At 41.9% G+C, this 20,543-nt stretch overlaps 2 protein-coding genes and 2 long non-coding RNA genes across 5 annotated transcripts in view; 1 reads left to right on the top strand and 3 right to left on the bottom strand.

Annotated features, from left to right (window-relative positions):
• The window catches only part of ddhd1b (DDHD domain containing 1b), a 336,751-nt gene that overhangs the window by 145,479 nt on the left and 170,729 nt on the right, over nt 1-20,543 (bottom strand). For both annotated transcript variants that reach the window (XR_010531220.2, XM_065263706.1), the window contains exons 8-9: nt 6,769-6,844; nt 6,517-6,666 (exon numbers count right to left, since the gene is read on the bottom strand). Coding sequence is in view for 1 of the 2 variants with exons in the window: in XM_065263706.1 (XP_065119778.1) it covers nt 6,517-6,666; nt 6,769-6,844 (226 nt within the window). In the remaining variant the exon portion in view is untranslated. The remainder of the gene's footprint in view (nt 1-6,516; nt 6,667-6,768; nt 6,845-20,543) is intronic.
• LOC141279908 (uncharacterized) overlaps nt 1-20,543 on the bottom strand; it is a 192,843-nt gene that overhangs the window by 30,300 nt on the left and 142,000 nt on the right. The window lies entirely within an intron of this gene.
• Nucleotides 16,239-16,788, top strand: LOC135745411 (uncharacterized). Its single transcript, XR_010531224.2, has 3 exons — nt 16,239-16,354; nt 16,438-16,538; nt 16,649-16,788. It is a non-coding gene; the product is annotated as an uncharacterized lncRNA (long non-coding RNA).
• LOC135745414 (uncharacterized) lies at nt 16,711-18,085 on the bottom strand. Its single transcript, XR_010531227.1, has 3 exons — nt 18,016-18,085; nt 17,167-17,303; nt 16,711-16,843 (listed from the first exon to the last, which is right to left on the bottom strand). It is a non-coding gene; the product is annotated as an uncharacterized lncRNA (long non-coding RNA).

Here is a 20,543-nt window from a genome sequence, read left to right as displayed (position 1 = left end):
ATATATTTCGTGTGTGTATGTCTCTATGTGATAGAATTATTATTTGATTGCAAATAATTCTAGCCGGCTCAGACAAACTTTATCAGTTGGCGGCTCAATTTGGCGTAGGAAATTATTAAAACAAAAAACAAAAAAAAACTAAACATTGTAAGCCTTCATGAAGTCCTAAGCATGCAACAAGCTAGATGCGAGCTGCCGTAAAACACCAAAGAAGAAGAAGATGTCCTAATCCGTTAACAGTCTAATGGCCGGAATCTACCATTAGACCCTTGATAGGGCTGAGGTAAAAACGAAATTACTTAAGCGGGTACTCGTGAAGAGCACAGCCGGGAAAAGCACGTGCAGAGAAGCGCTGCACAATGTGCGCATATCAGACATGAACACGAAAAATAATGAAAAAAAAAATCATTACAGAGCAGCAGAGTCTGTATTTGTGTTGATCAGTTAAAGTAATTTTAAACTTTAAAACTGCATTTAAAGGCAGACAATGCCCATTCTGTAATTTAACTTTGCGTGCTCAGAATTGTTACACGTTCATTGTATGATTTAACGAAATACGAATAGCCTAGTATTATATTCTGAATTGAAAAATTTACGAAAAACAAAGTACTCTTTATTTTGGTGTTTATTCCCCCCATGCTCACTTGTCTCCGTTTCCCGGTTTTTAAGAATTAAGGCAGTGTAGTAAGTAGAACCTATCCATTAAAATTGTGACTTTAATTTATTGCGCCATGCGTAATTGCGCATGGAGAGGCATTTGCATATTTTGAAGGCCCAGCTGTAGTACTCACGGTTTGCCACTGGAAAACATAGAAGCTACGCAAGCAGCCACCACTCTACCCAATAGTACATTCAACACTAGATTACCATATGAACATCTTGATTCATTTAAACCTACTACAATAGAAGAGCTCTCTAAATTAGTAACATCATCCAAATCATCGGAAGCAAAAGACTTGTGAATTTTAAATCTGATGTGTCGAAAAAGTTAGCATTTTGCTGTGACAAGGAACGAGAAAGGACAAAATGTGATGGACATACAAAAAACGAGTGTAAGTAAATCCGTGAATGAGGAGAGTGTGTATGCCGTTTCTTAATTAGAAGGCAGCCCCCTTAGGTTGCATATGCAGGCTGCATCCGTCATTACACGCATGGTGTATTTAAGTTAACTGAGTATTACATTCGCAAGTCATAAGCGTGTTACAACAATGTACAATTAAATAAGAATAAAAGTCAACTTGAAAAATGTTAATATTGTGAAATTCATGACATATGCAGCCTACAAATGCGACCTATGGAGGCTGCAGACTTCCGATTGGGTAACGCACCCCTGTATTGAGTGAGCTGACCTCAGCTCTAGGTCCAGCTACAATAAGTAAGCTGCTATTTTCATTTTTACTGGGTTGTTTTTGTTTTCAGGTATTGACCCATCTTAAAACCCATCATCTTTTCTTGATTCTACAATCACAACGTTTGCTTTCATAGGAGTACCAAGCATTAGCATTAATAATAATAATAATAATAAAAACTAGTTCAATTGAGGGAGTGACTCAATTCTTAAAACCTGACTGATTGGGAGTTGTTTAAAGTTGAGAAACTAAACTGAACCTTTATTTTATTACATGGTCTAATTATTTTTGTCCTTTTTATGAAAATTGTAAACATTACACTGCACTACACTTTGTACATTGTAATGTTTAGTCTTGTTTAATAAACACTTATGGCAGTTTTTCCAAGTCTTCATTTGTTTTTCCTTCCTGTAAATTTTTAATAATTACCGTCCGGTGGGCATCATCCCGAAATACTACCATACCATGAATTTTTGATACCGTTACATCCCTATTGCTTAGAGTTACAAATGACCTCCTTTTAACATCCGATTATGGTGAAATCTCAATCCTTATATTACTAGACCTTAGTGCAGCCTTTTACACAATAGATCACAGAATCTTATCAGTAGACTAGAAAACTATGTTGGCATCAGTGGTCAGGCGTTAGCCTGGTTTAGATCGTATCTAACAAATCGATATCACTTTGTTTATGTAAATGAGCGTACCACAGGGATCAGTTTTAGGCCCTATCCTATTCTCGTTATATATGTTACCTCTAGGAGACATTATCAGAAAACATAACATAAGTTTTCACTGCTATGTGGATGAAACCCAGCTTTACATCTTGTCACATCCTAGCAAAACACACAAGTTCTCTAAGCTAACAGACTGCATTAGCGATATTAGTGACTGGTTTGCACATAACTTTCTTATGCTAAACTCCAATAAGACAGAGATACTTATTATTGAACCAAATCACTCCAAACATAATTTGTCAGATTACAAGTTGCCCATAGATGGCTGCACTGTGGTGCCATCTTCCATGGTTAAGAACTAAGACGTGATGTTCGACAGCAATCTATCCTTCGATAGCCATATCTCCAACGTCTGCCGCACAACATTCTTCCATCTTAGAAATATCTCAAAAATACACCATATATTGTCCGCATTAGATGCAGAAAAGCTTATCCACGCTTTTATGACCTCTAGAATAGACTATTGTAACTCATTAATCGGGGAATGTCACGCAAATCAGGTAAACAAGTAACAGCTGGTTCAAAATGCCACTGCAAGAGTGCTTACTCGATCTAAAAAGTATGACCACATAAGTCCAATTCTGGCATCTTTACACTGGCTACCAGTTAAATATCGCATACAATTTAAAATATTACTAATCACCTACAAAGCCTCAAATGGCCTAGCACCCTCGTATCTTAGAGAATAACTAGCAGAATACAATCCTTCACATACACTGCGATCACAAAGTTCTGGCCACTTAATTATCCCTAGAATATCAAAAGTGTCTAAAGGTGGTAGATCCTTTTCCTACTTAGCCCCTAAGCTCTGGAATGATTCACCAAATAATGTCTGAGTATCAGACACAGTCAATCAATTTAAATCTAAACTTAAGACATTCTTCTTTAACAAAGCATTCACATAAACTGTCCAGTAAATGTACTTATCCCACAATAGTTATTTGTCCAGAACAAAGAACCGAGCTGACTTAAACCACAATAATGTATGACACTTGCATTACAATCGGAACGGCCCTTACGCTAATAGGATTCTGTTTCTCTCTCCCTGTCTCGTCCTCGACCCTGAGAACAATGAGACAAACAGACCCAGTTCCTGCAGCTGTGAAGGTCATCACTCCACTGATCTACTGACCATCCTTCAACGAGATGCCCAGCCGATGGCTAACCAGTGACCACCGGCGGAACCAGTTTAATTCGCTAACCCGTTCACATACCCCAATAGTATTTATATATATATATATATATATATATATATATATATATATATATATATATATATAAATATATATGTATCTTTCTCAAGGGTTTTTCTCCTCCTTGGAGTTTTCCCCCTGGACTAGCCAGGAGGGTTTTTCTTCTAGGGTTTTTTTCATCCCCTGGAAAGTCCGCCACCTTTGGCTTAACTTACTACTTTACTGTATACGTTACATTATTGATATGCTCGCTTTTCTATGCTTTTCCTACATCTTTTAATGTAAGGCTGCTTTAAAAACAATTAACAATTGTGAAAAGCGCTATATAAATAAAATTAAATTGAATGGTTTCCCTAAATTGGGATGGTGGAGAATGTTTTTAAAATATTCATAATTAATTTAATTAATTATTAACTATCATAAGCCCCTCCTTTAAAATCGCTACAATGCCAACAGCGTTCGCACACACCATCATCTTTTATTCTATTATTTTTCTTTTCTTCAAAGAACAGAAAGCTAAGAACCATTTAATTTACCCAAAATGTGTATTTCCTGTTTATTTCATTGTTTTCTTGTTGTTTGTTCTAACTTCGTTTGCAATGGTGGATCTGATATTTTTCTATTCTAATTTCTAAATGTCCCGTAAACAGCGTGAATCATTGCTGCCCTGCCGGCCTGTTGGAGTAATCATTTGCTTGTGCATGTGTCAACTGCTCATATACGTGGTTGAGTATACTTTGGAAGTATACCTCACTTTCGGTCTGGCTAGAAATACCTTGTGGAATTTTGTATTTGTATCCTTACAGATGTGCCACCACAAATAAACTGTAAGTCTGTGGGAAACAATGATTTGTCTTTGTTGCATGCAAAAAAAGGTAACACAAGTTGTGGTCAGTAGTGAATACTTGTCAGATTTCCATAAGGGACAAATCGTGGAAACTCATTTAGCTAAAGCATCTGTAACATTAACAGCACTGTTTGTTTCAAGAGCCACTGTCTTCCTAATTATGAGAATAGTGAGAAGCAGGTTCCCTACTCCAGCCTCTCTAAAAATATGGTCATATAGACACTATTAAAAAGTGTAAATCTATTGCTAGAAGGTTTGCGGCTGTATTAAAGGCAGGAGCAAAACTGCCAACTCTTTATTAATTAAAAAGATATCAGCTATTTTCCTGGGCCCGTATTCACAAAGCATTTTATCTTACCACTAAGAGTACTCATAAATCGGACTAAAAGATTTTAGCTAGGAGTTTTCTCTTAAAAGTAATTCACAACGCCTTTCAGACCTAGTTTTAGTAAGGAAAAATGATAACTCCTAAACTAAGAGTGAGTCTTCGTTGCTACGGATGACGTCAATTCTCATGCACGAGCTGCCTCACAATGACCATGGTGATTGGTTCTTAGATGACAGGGCTGTCATGCCTAACATAACACAGACGCACCAAATCATGGAATTACAACATCGGAATATGTCTGTGTCCTACACAAATTATAGTAATGCCATCGAAATGCATATAGAAAAGTCGTGAATGAAATTAAATTAAATCAAGGTAGAATACCCAAATGAAAACCGCCAATTGCCTAATAATAAAAAACGACATTGCATTAACACTTGCTTGATTAATTGACATCCTATTAGCCTAAATAGATTACTTAAAGCAAGGAAATGTTGCCCATATTGAAGAAGCCTAATGTAATAAATACGGTGGATTATGAACTCGCCAAAACGGAAAAGAAAGCCCAAATGGATGCAGGATCAGTTACTGCTGCTGGCCCAGTTGGTGCTGGATAAAAAAAACCGTAATAAAAGGGAAAGTCGGCACTGAGATATCAAGCAAAACTAAGGGTGAGACATGCGAGACAATTATGCGCGGGTCAATGTACAAAACGACCGGCACCCGACCAACGTTTTCAACTAACCCGCCCGCAAGTCGGACCGCAAAAAATAAAAAATAAATAGTGTACCCGACCCGCTCCCTGGCCCGCATTTTTTAAAGTAGTGATTGTTTAAAATAGTTAACTGCAATCTTTATTTCAAACGACCCGACCGACCGCGACCCGAATATCATAAAAAATATTTTTGGATGACTCATTTCGGATCAACCCGCGCATCACTGATGGGAGAGGATTTGTTGCGGATCAATGCAGCATTCCCGCTTGTGTCGCGGACCCCGGACGACTGCGAGAGGCGGTGGTATGCATTACAATCGCAGTAGAGGGTTGAGATTGCAGCCTTTAACAGACTAGCATGGCAACAGGTATGCCTATAATATTAAATATTTAATTTCATTATTGTTTCATGTAATTCAAAAAAACTTCCTGCTTGTCATGAATGTAATGAATTATGTCATAAACAATATGCTTACATTAAAGTGTGCTTTTAAGTGTTATGTGCAATGCTTTTGAGTTGGTGAAACTGTCCATGTTAAGGAGGATCAGCACCTAAGGAATTTTAAGATCCTTTGTGAATAGGTTTTAGGGAGTTAGGAGTCCTCTCGACTTCTTTTAAGCTGTCCCAGACTTAGGTGCTACTTTTAGGGCTAAAATGCTTTGTGAATTACTCTTAGTGAAAAAAATTAGGAGTCCTAAATTTAGGAGTGACACGCCCAGTATTTTTAGGAGTTGCTCCTAAATTCGCCAGTTAGGAGCTACTTTTAGCCTTAAAATTCTTTGTGAATACGGCCCCTGGTGTTCACAATACTTTGTCCAAACCCAATATACCCGAATATAAGACGACCCCCTATCAGACTTATTTTTGGGAAAAAGAGATTTTGGGGGAAAAAATCTGGTTTTCAACAGAAAATAATTTTATTTGAAAATTCTAGTGATAATTAATCGGAAAAACATTTCAACACCTTTCATTAAATATTTGGATTAATTTGTCACAAAATAAAGTGCACTCTGCCAATGAATGAGTACAGAAATGCAAGAATTATGTAGGCCCATGTATGAATGTAATGTGGTACTGTGAAGATAGATAGAAAATAACCATCTGCTTTTAATCAAACACATCTAACCTATCGTGTTGGGGCCCTCTACTGTTTGCTCCTGCTTTCTCCCTTTCCCTCGTGATTTTGTCTATATTGTGAATAAGATGACCCCTACATTTTTCAGCCAATTTTTAATATAAAAACATAGTCTTATATTCGGGTATATACGGAACTGTATATATCTGCATATGCCAGTAAAAAGTAAAATCTGATTACTGGGCTAGTTTTAGACTTCAATCACACTCACTACAGGATCAGTTGGATGGAAAATGTTGAAAAGCCGCTGACAGATGGATTTAGGTAATATGTGGTCCTGTGTGCTATTTGATCCGGGACGAACACCACGCAAAGCCAAGAAAACAGCCAGAGGAGACCCCATGCAGAAGAAGTTCTCCACCTATCGCATCAAAGTTCACAAATATCATAAAAATTAGACTTGCATAACCAGACTTAATTGAAAGGAAGGATACATACAAGGATACAAGGATTACAAACAAACCTTGAATTTCAGTTCTGGAGAGGCTCTTGAGGATGATGTTTGAAAATGCTGAAGCTGATCTTCTAAATCTCTCAGTCTGGAAAATAAACATTCGGCGAATCAATTAAATCAAACTTTTAAAACAAACAACCAAAACATAAAAAAACTTTCATTCTATCTTCATTTGTTTCTTTTTTATAACCTCTAAAATACAGGTATGTTTCTTCAAAAGTAATTGCATAATTAGAGGAGTAAAGTACTTGAGTAATTTTACTTGATTAGTGTACTTAAGTATTAGCCTGGCTCCGCCCTCCTACGTGCTTCCGCTTAATTTTCCTTTCGCTTCAGCAGTACGTCTGGGACTGCTCTGTAGAGTTTCGTTTTCTCCTGCAAAAATCTGCAGGACCAATCAGTGAACAGATGGGGTGGTTAAGAACGATGACGTTGAGGTCATGCGTCAGTTTGAGTTGTGGTTCAGTAATAGCAGCAGAGAAAGACGTGAGAAAAGCTATTCGGTTCGTTGTTGCAAAACTGCCGCATATACAAAAGTTAAAGCCGGAGCAAGAACCAGGTTTGCTAAGTTTTGTTTGTCTGATTATTCTGACTTGTTGTTTCTGGACTGTTTCGATGCATGATATACGTCACGACCACACATTAGCGATTGGCTTTGGCAAATCCTGAGTGACTCTGGGCAGATGCAATAATTTTAAAATTCAACAATGGACCCTCCTTAACGGAAGTAACGCTTTGCAATGGAGCGTGCCCTGACTCTCTGTAAAAATAAAATGAATGTACGAGAGTCTGTTTGGACCAGGCTACTTAAGTATTTTTTGGGGGGATTTTTACTTTACTTGAGTACAATTAAAACACAATACTTTTACTTTTACTTAATTATTAATTTTTTAAGAAAATAAAGTACTTTTTACTCCTTAAAATTTTATTTACAGTGAAAAAGTAGTTATGTTTTAGAGATCAATTCATTCTATTTTCCCTTGCTCTTACCAAAACAACTGAATTGTGCTGATGGCCAGTTTAACTTAAAGAGCACCTATTATGGGATACATGTTTTTAAACATCCTTTTGTGTGTAAGTGTGTATTAGTACATGCTAACGATATTCAAAAAGTACATACCTCAAAGAAAACGATGACGCGAGTTATCGTCTCTAACGTTCGAGGACTACAAAAAACACTTGGATTGTAGGCAACAGTTTACTTCCTGGGATTAGTGACGTAGATAAGACCAACATTATCATAGTTCAGCCCTCTCTGCTTTGCTTGGGTACGCCCTCAAAGACGGGGGTGGGGAGCGCCGAGTCAGAAGAGAGCTAAAATGGCGAAGGTTGTGAGTCCCTGCTTTGACTCTGTTTGCAAACTCTTGTTTCATCGTTTAAGTGATTAAATCTCTCGAGTAGACGCTGTCTTTTTAGATGCGAGGGCAAAATAGCACTTTATGGACTTCCACAGAGGACATCATGTTTAATACGGTTCTGGAAAAATCCAGTCAGAAGTTGTTCACGGAGTTTTCACAATAACTGCTTCTCATGAACCGAAGCTGGATTTGCGCGACGTCTCCTCCTGAAAGTTGGATTACTGTGCACTTCTGGATCACAGGCTGTAAGTATTCACGTTTATTATTTGCCTTTTACTGTACATTACGTAACCGGTAACCGGAGATTAACATAATGTGCGTGTAGAGCTAAGCTTGCAAGCTAATTGTTTTGTGTTGTAATACTGTATTTCATAAACAACGTACCATATTTACACACGTGTATGTTGAATTATGCAGACTATCGTTTTTTTTATCGATGTTGGTTTAGACATGTTTACAAACTTGCTAAGTTGCTAAGCTAAATACAAATACAAATACCAGCTAAACTGTTACCGGTAAAATTTGTTCTCATGATCAAACTCAAGAAACTCTAAGTACAGATGATTTGTTTAAAGTTATATGTATTTTACTGTTGTATTTACTTGAAGCTTTCTTAGATTTTGAAATGAAGTAAACATGTAATGTGTGTTGCTAATGTTGGGCCATGTAATGTGTAATACATTTACGTTTTAATGAATAGTCTAACGATTTATAGTCGTTGTACTCTATTGTTATAATATGTCTTTTTGACTGAATACATGTTTGTTTTATTTGTCTATATCCTAGATTCGCAGCTGGACACATCCTTCTTCACTGTATGCAAACATGCAACATCATTACACACAGTACAAGGAGTCAGACTGGCATATGAGGAGCAAAGGTGTGTATAGGCCTGTCGCGATAAACGATAAATCGGTTAATCGCACGGTAAATAAAATGAGCTCGATCATTTTTTTTTTAGGCCGCGATAATTCACATTTGCATGCTTGTTTGTTTTCCTTGTCTCTCTCTCTCTACCAAAGAGACTGGATGACCGCTCCGTGCAACGAGTGACAAGGAGTGAACCCTCGTCAGTCATTTGTCAGTCGCATGATCTGTGTGGGGAGGGGGGACTCCTGGCGTAGCCTATCACAGTAGGAGTACTGAGGAGGATGAGCGCCGCGTGAGAAGTGTAGCAGGAGAAAACACTAGTTAAGACGAGAGTTGGAGAAAAAGATGGATTTACTAGAGGCTGTTTACACTTGTCATTAACATGCGTTTTTATCGATCGGATCACAATGTTTTACGTCTTTTCTGACTTTTCTGACACAAGGTGAACAGTGCTATTTTTAGCCTTTCATTGATAAACTAAAGCGGGTGATCTCCGCAGTTTCATTTTGCAAGCGTGTGAAAGTTGCGCGATTTTATTTCATCAATTGCGCTGAAAATTCAGAGAAAGCTCTAACATATACATGTAGAAAATACTGTGCAGCATGTTTACTTGCTAAACAAGCAGTGGACATAATATTAGTTTGCGTCCATATAAACTCATAATTACTCCCGCTGGCGTTCAAATGACAGCGGAGAGACTCGCCCACCATCTGGACAGACCACCCCTCAGTATTCAGCACAGAAGCGGTCGAAAGTGGACAAAAGAGACGGATTTAAATACCAGGTGTAAACGTGATAGGTCTCTCTCGTCCACTTGTGATCTGATCAAAAACACATCTTAATACCAAGTGTAAACAGCCAAGTTTCAAAACCAAACGCTACAGCTGCAGTGTGGGAGTACTTTGGATTTAAACCTAATGACCGAGGTGAACCACTAAAACTGAACGAGCCGTTATGTCGCATTTGTGGTAAAAACGTAGCACTTAAAAGTGGCATCACGACAAACATGCATATGCACCTAAAACGCAATTATCCTGTTATTTTGTTCATTTCTTGTGGATATTTAAAATGTCTTCCAGTTCCAGTATTACTTATTGTTTAGAAATAAAAGTTTATAGATCTTTGAAAAGGTGTATCTGCATTATTATAATGGTCCCGGAGCATCAATGTTATCGTCTATCGCGATAAATTCTGAGGCAATTTATCGTCTAGCAAAATTTGTTATCGTGACAGGCCTAGGTGTGTAACACATATGATGTATTTAGCTAGTGAAACGTCTCGGTTACGGATGTAACCCTCGTTCCCTGAAGGAGGGAACGGAGACGTCACATCGTGACCGACGAATTGGGAACTCGCTTAGAGAGACCAATCTGCTTCGTATACTACTAAAACGCCAATGAACTTGGCATTGAGATATTTGCATAATGCTGGCGCCGCCCCGCCAGGTGCCTTTATAAGCAGCAGGTGCAAATAGGGAAATTAGCTTCTTTTCGCTGAGAAAGCCGGGAAAATGAGACCGGCCGATAAACAGCAGGTGGCAGCACCTGTGGCGACGGGACGTGACGTCTCCGTTCCCTCCTTCAGGGAACGAGGGTTACATCCGTAACCGAGACGTTCCCTTTCAGTCGGTCACTACGACGTCACGTCGTGACCGACGAATTGGGAATCCCTACCAAAACGCCACTAGGGGCTGACCTCTTCCAGTGACTGCGTAAAAGCCCTCCGGTTCCACTTAAGGAGGAGGAGGTAGGTTTTAAGGCAGAAGGCCGGGCACTAGATGTTCCTTTAACCCCACAGAAGTGCCAGCGACTGGGAAGCGCCCTACCTGAGCGGGATAGGAACGCTGCGGAAGCCACCGCCCGTCTTAAGGGCTAATGGTGGGCGAAGTCAACCGTAGTTGAGGAATAAAGACAGCCGTGGCTGTGTAAGCAAAGCAGTGCTCTGCTAAGGGAAACGTGGGCTGGTAGGATTAACCCCACGGAAAAATACTCACAAAGGAACCCGGTGGGACACAATGTGGAGCCCGAGCCAGACACGTAGGTTCGCGAGGATACAGCTAGTGAAAGGCTGACAGCCAATGCTCCGCGACAAAGGCTGCCAAGGCAGCGGAGGAAGAACAATTCAAACCATTACGCATTTTTGTTCTGAAGGCCTTCCATACTGACACAGTTATGAAGCATCAGTTGGAGGCTGCAAGCCGACCTGCGAGACTGCTCTCCGTGCTCCCCCTGGTGAGGAAAGAACACGAGAGGATACAGGCTCGATACGAACACTGTAAAATCTAGTGAACGTATTAGGTGTCGCCCAACCAGCAGCTCTACAGATGTCTGTTAGCGAGGAACCACGAGCTAAAGCCCAAGATGAGGCAACACTCCGTGTGGAGTGCGCTCTCAAATTAAAGGGGCAAGGAATACCCTGAAGATTATAAGTCAGGGCGATAGTATCAACTATCCAATGAGACATCCTCTGCTTAGTGACAGCTTTCCCTTTCTGCTGGCCACCATAACAAACAAAGAGCTGGTCTGAGGTCCTGAGGCTTTGCGTGCGATCCACGTAGAGTCGCAGTGCGCGTACGGGGCACAACAAAGCCATGGTTGGGTCTGCGTCCTCCGGGGGCAGCGCTTGCAAGCTCACCACCTTATCTCTGAAGGGAGTGGTGGGAACTTTGGGCACGTAGCCTGGTCTGGGTCTCAGTGAGACAGCAGAACCAAACTAAAAGCACGAATCGTCAACAGAGAATGCATGTAAATCCCCTACTCTCTTCATGGAGGCCAATGCTATCAGGGTCAGAGTTTTCATTGATAAAAACATCAGACTCGTAGAACTGCAAAGGCTCAAAAGGGAGACCTGAAGGCTTCAGCACCATGGACAGGTCTCAGGAGGAAAGAGGGAGGGCGCGAGGGGTTTAGCCTGCGAGCGCCTCTTAAAATGTAATAATTAAATCATGCTGGCCAACTGATCTGCCGTTGATAAGAGAGTGATGAGCAGAAATAGCGGCGATATCAACTTTAATGGCGGAGGGACAGCCTACCATCTAACCTATGTTAAAGATATAAAAGCACAATGTTAATGGGCATTCTCTGGGGTCCTCGCGTTGCGAAGAGCACCGGGTGACGAAAAAGGTTTCTTTAAGCGCGTAAGCCCGTCTTGTGGACGGTGCTCGAACCGCGTCGATGGTGTTAGATACCGCTTGCGATAAATCACCTAAACCTTGCGCGCGCTCAACGACCATACATGGAAATCCCACAGGTCGGGGCGCGGGTGCCATAATGTGCCCCTTCCTTGAGAAAGAAAGTCTTTCCTCAGGGGAAATCGTCAGGGAGGGGCTGTCGCGAGGAGCATTAACTCTGAAAACCAATCCAGTACGGGGCGACTAATAAAAGGCTCTCCTCGTCCTGCCTGACTTTGCACAGTGTCTGCGCAATAAAGCTCACTGGAAGGAATGCGTATTTACGCACCCCCCGCGGCCAGCTGTGTGCCAACGCATCCACGCCGAGGCTGCCCTCGGTTAGTGAATAAAATAGGCGACAGTGGGTATCGTCCGGCGACGCAAACAGATCTATCTACGCACAACCGAACTTCTTCCAAATTAGCTGGACCGTCTGGAGGTGGAGTCGCCATTCGCCGGGGGCGCAGCTCGGGAAGCGCGTCTGCCGCTGTATTGAGCGAACCCGGGATGTAAATGGCACGAAGGGACCTCAGATGCTTCTGACTCCAAAGGAGGAGATGACGAGCGAGATGCGACAGGTGACGAGAGCGCAAAACCGCCTTAACGGTAAATAACGCAACAGTCGCAATGTTATTGGTGTCGGCTAATACATCCTTCCCTCGCATCTCCATAGCGGAGCGTACAAGTCCCAGATATACAGCGCACCGCTCGCGGCAGTTGGGGTGCTATGCACACCCCTGAGACTGCAAGCCCGTCATACGTGGCTGATCATCCCGTGCTGAGGGCATTGCAATATACAGAATGCCAGGAGACCCCTCAGGGGCATATCTTCTATCGGAAATGCCGGGTCTACCACAGGGAAAAATTTAAATGACACGCAGGTGCAATGTTTACACGGTGTATGTCGGTGTGCCACGCTCTCCTCGAGACTCGATCGTAAGCCAATGCTGAAGCGGTCTCATATGAAGCAGCTCGGGCGGCGTCACAGCCGCAGCATGCTGTCATATGTCCAGGAGCTTCTGAAATTGTTTCAGAGGGACCGCGTACTTCCCTCAAATTAAACCGAGGCAAGTCAGAACTGACTGGTTGCGCGCTCTTATTAAACACGCCAATTAGTCGATCGAGTCTTTTTTCCATACTGAGAAAAAGGATCCTCTGCACGGGGCAAAGTTGCTCTTTCCCAGTCGACCTGAAGACTTAAACGAGCGAGATGCCGAAGCATTAACTCTCTGTGTTCGCGCACGTCTGCCAAGAACGGGCTATTATAAGTCGACGTAGAAAAAAGCAGAATGCGAACAACGCTCTCTCTCTGACATTTTAATGCCGTGACTACACATGGAGACACGGAGAGAGAGAGAGACAGCTCGAATGGTGTACTTAGTATTAATATGCCCACCCCACGACGCAGAGCGAAAAAACGGTCTAAAGCGAGGGGAGATGGACACATAAGTACATGTCTTACAGGTCTAAGGCTGCAAACCGATCTGAATATTGAAATACGAGCCTCGGCGTTATCATCCAAAAAGAACACCTTCGTAGAGCCGGTGCGTAAATCAAATCGATCGTAACCCGCCGCGTATTTTGGGTACTATGAGATAAAGGCTGGAAAAACCCTATCATCATCATCTCGGTAAGAGGGACCGGCTCGAACATCCTTCGCCAACAGGATATCGATTTTTGCACGCAGTACATGTGCATCGGACGCTTTCACTACAGTGAAACGAAAGCCCGAATTTTGGGGTGTGCCGGATTCGTAACCGAGGCGGATCGTGCGTAAAACCCAATGAAACGGGCTGGGAACTGAAGCCAAGCACCCAGGCACCGTACGAGGAGAAATAACGACACTACCGAAGTACCCGCGGTGGGGCAGCGAAGCGAGACAGGTGGGACTGCCGGTGCGTCTGCTGTGACAGCATAAACATCTACAGTATGTGTGTGTGACACTGACCTGAGCCCGCTGAGGGTAACGGTCGTCTGGTCTCCTCTACGGAGAGCGCAGACTCCGATGAGGGTGCTGGTGGTCCGGTCTCCTCAGCGGAGAGCTCGGACTCCTCAGGTCACCCGCTGGCGATAGAGGAGAGGTAGGGGAGCTGGTGTGTACCCGCTCACGGCTCTCTCGATCCTCCGGAGACCTAGAGAGGGAAGAGGAATGCACTCTTATGTGTGGTTAAGTGGGTACCGGCCGAACAGCCGGTGGAACATATGCAAACCAAGTATTTTCCACCCGACCCTCTATCGGGGGAAGGAGCTCCATCTCCTGAAGAGTGATCCTCTGCCAATCCGGGTCGCCCTTCACTGGCCACTTAAACTCCCGAATTTCACGGGAAGCGGCTAAGCGGGCGGGGCGAGCTGCTGACGACCGGTTCCCCTGCGCTGCCGAGATGGGGTCCGAGGAGGGGAACGGAGGTGGTCGCCGCAGGACGCCGACGGCGAGAGGCAGACTGAGGAGCCGGCTTGGTGGACCAAGGGCAGCTCTCTTCCGCCGGGGCATGACCTAGGAGATCGCCTCAGTCTGCGCAGCGGAGCTGTACGACTCCCCTGGCTCGCCGAAGAGGCCGGTCTATGAGACAGGAGCATTCAAGTTGTTCTCGTCTGCGTCCGTCATGTCAGCCAGACACAGCCAAAGGTGGCGATCTTGAACCACTGTGGTGGACATCGCACGACTGAAGGTCGCGGGCTCCCTCGTAAATCCTTGTGAGCCTGCAGCAACGTTATTGCGTGCAGGGCCGAAGCCGCCTCTCCGGCATGCCTGATGGGCAGCGTCCGTGACCGGACAACTGTCTACAAACACGGGAGGGAAGGGTTGGGTGGTCCCTCCAGGAACGCATCCCGCTCCACTGAAAGGGTCCCCGCCCTTAGCGGCTCCGTTGGTGAGGGAGGTGAGGGGTGAAGCTGAACGGCCGGACGGCCGCAAATCACGTCAGCTCTTCGTGCCGTCGGGAAAGAAAGGGACAGGAGGAGAGGACCGAGAGGCCCGAGCAGCTCCGAAGTACCAATCATGTGGGCGGGACGGTTCGGGCGGAGAGGGGTTAACCTTTCCAACTCTACCGTCTCCGCCGCTCGCGGGCACGGCCGCCATCTCCGGAACGACTCTGCCTCGGAGGAAAAATGGACACCCCTCTGATGCTGCAGAAGTGACGGGACCAGAAGGAGGTCCAATGGATTCGGCAGACATCGTAGAACACGACTCTGCAGTCTCCACCGGAGCCTCAACCGGCTGAGGATGAGAAGGCCGGTAGGTGGAGGACGCATCCTCCGTCCTACTCAGCGTAGTGACGCGAAGGGCGCCCTGCGAGCGCTTGACAGCCGCACCATGGCGGCGTCAGCACTGCAAAGGCGCGGACAGCGTTCCCGTAGAAACGACAGTCGTCTCCGCAATCCAAGAGGTTTATGCTCTCACAGAGAGAACAGAAACTCTCCACGAACGCAGCCCCGGAGTGCTCGATGCCTGAGCACGAAGACAGCGCTCGTGACCGTCACTGGAACCCTTACACTTCTCGCATCCAAGATCGCACGGCGAAAAGCTATCCTGAAAAGGACGCTGATCTCCGCATATACGAGAGAGTGGCTGCCTTTAACAAGGCACAAAGCTCTCTCGTATCACTCTTTTAGGGAAATTCACTCAGATGCTTAGTTGATGAGCGCACAGGAAGGCAACGCACACACTAAACTCAAAACAATAAACAGATGTAGAGCCGTGGAATAAGCGAAGCGTCCGCTGTGATACTGCTAGTTCAACCAACTTCAGCAATCAAATCCCAACAGAGTAAAGTAGCTTCTCAGTAGCAGATAAAGCCGGCTTTCGAAGCGAAAAAGCTAATTTCCCTATTTGCACCTGCTGCTTATAAAGGCACCTGGCGGGGCGGCGCCAGCATTATGCAAATATCTCAATGCCAAGTTCATTGGCGTTTTAGTAGTATACTAAGCAGATTGGTCTCTCTAAGCGAGTTCCCAATTCGTCGGTCACGACGTGACGTCGTAGTGACCGACTGAAAGGGAACCACTACCAGTCTTAGATGTATAACTGATGATGACAAAGTTTTTTTTCTCTGCATAATAATAGGAACCCAGGCAGTAGCATCGTTTCACAATGTTTCCATCACCATCATCAGTGGATGCCTTTGCCGTCCGTAGCCTGAGATTTCAGATTTGCAGCAAAAAAAAAATGTATTTTCTCATTTATTGGAATGCTGTGCAGGTATTTAAGTATTTTAGTAACTGTGTTAAATAAAGTAGTATTTACTTTTACAATAAATTAATTGCTTGTTTATATTTTTACAGGTTGTACCTTGCAGCCATCCATTACAATGTCACCAAGCCGTAACAAAAGCAGGAGAGGGAAAGTACAAGGCTATGTTCCCAAAACACACAAGTGACATACCGTAAGCAGTAATGTTTTATTTCAAATACATTCATAATTAAAAACTTAATGTATGAAGCAGGGAAATAAATGATCAAAACAAAAGATTTATTGACTGCAATATTTCTACAGTTATGTGGATGATGTGATCAGGCTTGTGTTTGATGAGGTATTTGAAGATAAGCTGAAGGAAACCCCGATTCCAATGGGCCTGGCATCACAGTTTGAGACACCTTCAAAGGAGGACGTGATTGCATGCCATCTTCAGTGCAGGGGTCGTCGAAAGCCAAAATTGTGACCGATCTGATCAGGAAGCTCCAAGCATATCTGGAGAACAACACACGACAGGATGATAACCTTATAGTGTCGTCTTAAATAGCACCAGCTGACAAAGCTTTGATATGCCATTTATCTGAATAGATAGCTGTAAGTAATGAATTGAACAATTTTTGAAAGAAGAGCACAATATGGTTACTAAAGTATGTTTATTTTTATATTGTTTAACATTTAAATATATATTTGTAATAAATAAAAAAAACTTTTGACTGACTATTATATTTTCTTTAAAGTTACATCTTTTGTTCTTTTGGGTACTTTGTTACTATAATGATACTTAAGTGTTATTGGTTTAAAAATGTAATAAAACTTACTCTAGTCCTGCACCTCAAAGGCTTATAGTCGGTACAATAAATGTTCTGTGTGTAGGGATTTAGACAATTTGTGCAAAACCTGGATGATGAATCTCGCAGGTAAGAGGCCCTGGAACCTGTTGCATTCTCCTTAAAACCTAATAAGTAAAAACATAGCACTTATAAGTAAGCAGTCTTTCATAATAAAGTTTACCATAGTGAAATAATGTAGAACATTAATTTCAATTAACCCTTATGTGTTGTTGGGGCCATTTTTGCAATTTTTTTGTCTTAATTTGGCCACAACTTTCTCTGTGTTTCAGCAAATGGAATGATTTTTGGTGACAAATCTTATATTTACACATATTTTATTAAATTTTTCAAAAACTTAACAATATACCTTGGGCAAATTTACTACCCTTACGTGTTGTTAGCGGCCAAAAAAGGCCGCTAAATTAAACTGCTATAAAAATTTATCGGATGAAATTTTTTTCACATTTTTTTTTTGCATAAATCTGTTAATCAACCTCAGTACTGATCAAAACTACCAAATGTTTGCAAAAATTCCATGATTTTAACTCTTTCATTGCCAAGTTTATAAGTAGTGTCACTGATTTGGGGGAAAAAAACACACAAAATGACAGATTTTCAATATAAAACGTGACTGTGGACTGGATTTTCTTTTACCTTTTTTACAGTCTTGGGCATGCCAAAGATTGGTAAAAACATTGGCTTTGATGCATTTTTAGTTTTTGTGCAGCATCAGATTAAATTTTCTTTCTCCCTCATTTATTGTTTGTGGCCATTTTTTCCCCATTGACTTACATTATAACAACATTTTTTGATTGCTGAGCCATGACAACTTATTACCATGCATTCTTGATTCTTTGTGCCTTTTCCTTTTGCAAAGAGGTAAGATTTGTCATTTTTACTGTTGATCACCATGTGGCAACCCTTTAGTAGCCTGTGCAAAAAAACAGAGCATAAATTCTGGTTTGTACATTGAGTTATATGGACTATAAAACCATTGTGTGTGTACGAGTGTGTGTGTACGAGTGTGTGTGTGTACGAGTGTGTGTGTGTGTGTGTACCTGGTAATTATCACGTTGTGGGGACCAATTGTCCCCACAAAGATAGGAATACCAGTGTTTTTGTGACCTTGTGGGGACATTTTGATGTCCCCATGAGGAAACAAGCTTATAAATCAAACAAGATGATGTTTATTGAAAATCTAAGGTACAAGAAAGGTTTTTGTGATGGTTGGGGTTAGGGAATGGGGCAGGTAAGGGGAATAGAATATACAGTTTGTGCGGTATAAAATGCATTACGTCTATGGAATGTCCCCACAAAACATGGAAACCAGAATGTGTGTGTGTGTGTGTGTGTGTGTGTGTGTGTGTGTGCGTGCGTGCGTGCGTGTGTGTGTAGGTTTAGTGTTAGTATTGAGGAGAGAGCACCTCCCTTGCGCACCAGTTAGTGCTGCACTGGTGAGAGGGATTTAGTCTCCTGTAGCTGTCCCTCTAGACACAAATCCACAGACACCAGCAGGCACCAGCAGCTCAGGAGTGAAGAGGGGAACATGCAAGTGGTGTACAGAACCAAAAAAGAACAGTCAGCACTTGTATCCATTGTTGTAGACACACTTGCAGAGAGCACCAAGTAATATGCTGCAAGTCCTGCTGAAAAGACTGAACACACACACGAACACATACACACCAAAAAATTTGTTTGATTGTTTAGTTCTCCATCCATCCTCTACTCTTGCTTCATTGTTCAGTTTATTTGAAGTTGTTTTTGCATTTTGGTTCATAATAAATGTTGTTCATAAATCTGATGCAGAGAAGATTTTTTACAGATTTTCCACACAGACGCACACACATGCAAGCACGCACGCACGCAGACACACACTCTCTCTCTCTCTCTCTCTCTCTCTCTCTCTCTCTCTCTCTCTAATATGCTGTTATAGTCCATATGACTCAATGTACAATCCAGAATTCAAGCTCTTTTTTTTGCACAGGCTACTAAAGGGTTAATGGTGCCACATGGTGATCAACAGTAAAAATGACAAATTTGACCTCTTTGCAAAAGGTAAAATCACAAAGAATCAAAAATGCATGCAAAGAATCAATAAATGAGGGAGAAAAAAATTAAATCTGATGCTGCACAAAAACTAAAAATGCATCAAAGCCAATGTTTTTACCAATTTTTGGCATGCCCAAGACTGTGAAAAGGGTGAAAAAAATTCAGTCCACAATCACTTTTTATATTGAAAATCAGTGATTTTGTGTGTTTTTTTTTTTCAAATCAGTGGCATCACTTATGAGCTTGGCAATTAAAGAGTTAAAATCATGAAATTTTTGGAAACATTTGGTAGTTTTGATCAGTTCTGAGGTTGATTAACAGATTTATGCAAAAAATTTGATAAAAATATTAATCTGATACATTTTTACAGCCGTTTAATTTAGTGGCCTTTTTTGGCCGCTAACAACACGAAAGGGTAGTGAATTGGAACAAGGCACAAGGGTTAATACTTTCTTTGTGCTACATTTGGTGTTTCCATATAGTTTGCACAGTGATATAGTATGTAAGCAGTCTTTTATAATAAAGTTTACTATAGTAAAATAATGTTAACAAATGAAATAGTTTTATAATCATTTCAACAAATACTTTCTATGTGCTACATTTGGTGTTTCCATATAGTTTGCACAGTAATATAGTATGTAAGCAGTCTTTTATAATAAAGTTTACTATAGTAAAATAATGTTAATAAGTGAAATAGTTTTATAATCATTTCAAAAAATACTTTCTATGTGCTACATTTGGTGTTTCCATATAGGTTGCAAAGTAATGTAGTACGTTATAATTACCTTTTGGATGTCTTTGCAACACATTTTCGTCTTCGTTTAGCATTCTGGCAGAGCTAAGGACACCTAAAAAAGTTAAATCCAATCGCGTTCATTGACGGAGATCGTTTATATCGTAACGGCCGTCTGAACTCTCTGGATAGAGCTCGAAGTGGTTAGGCAGTACAGACACCATCGTTTAAAGAGAAATAATAGCGCTTGTTTACGTTGCCTGTGACTCTCAATCAGAACCGGAAAACCCACACGTAGTCAGGGGCGTAACCTTTCAAACACACGCCGAACCCACACTGTAAAAAATTGACTGTAGAATTTACAGGATTTAGCTGGCAAAAAAGTTGCCAATAAAGTTCTGTAAAAAAATTATTAATTGCTGTAAAATGGACTGCAGCATTATACTGTAAAGCAATTTACAGCTAATTGTTGTTTGTAAAATACAGTACTTTGTTGTTTATTTTACAGTTATAATGAATTATACTTGTATTATAAGTTACAGTATTTTTTTGTAATTCCAATAAATTACAGTATATAGTTGGC

Source organism: Paramisgurnus dabryanus, chromosome 12, assembly GCF_030506205.2.
Source record: "Paramisgurnus dabryanus chromosome 12, PD_genome_1.1, whole genome shotgun sequence".
Lineage (NCBI taxonomy): Eukaryota > Metazoa > Chordata > Actinopteri > Cypriniformes > Cobitidae > Paramisgurnus > Paramisgurnus dabryanus.
The sequence above is the reverse complement of the archived record's forward strand: the minus strand, read 5'-3'. Positions and strand labels throughout refer to the sequence as shown.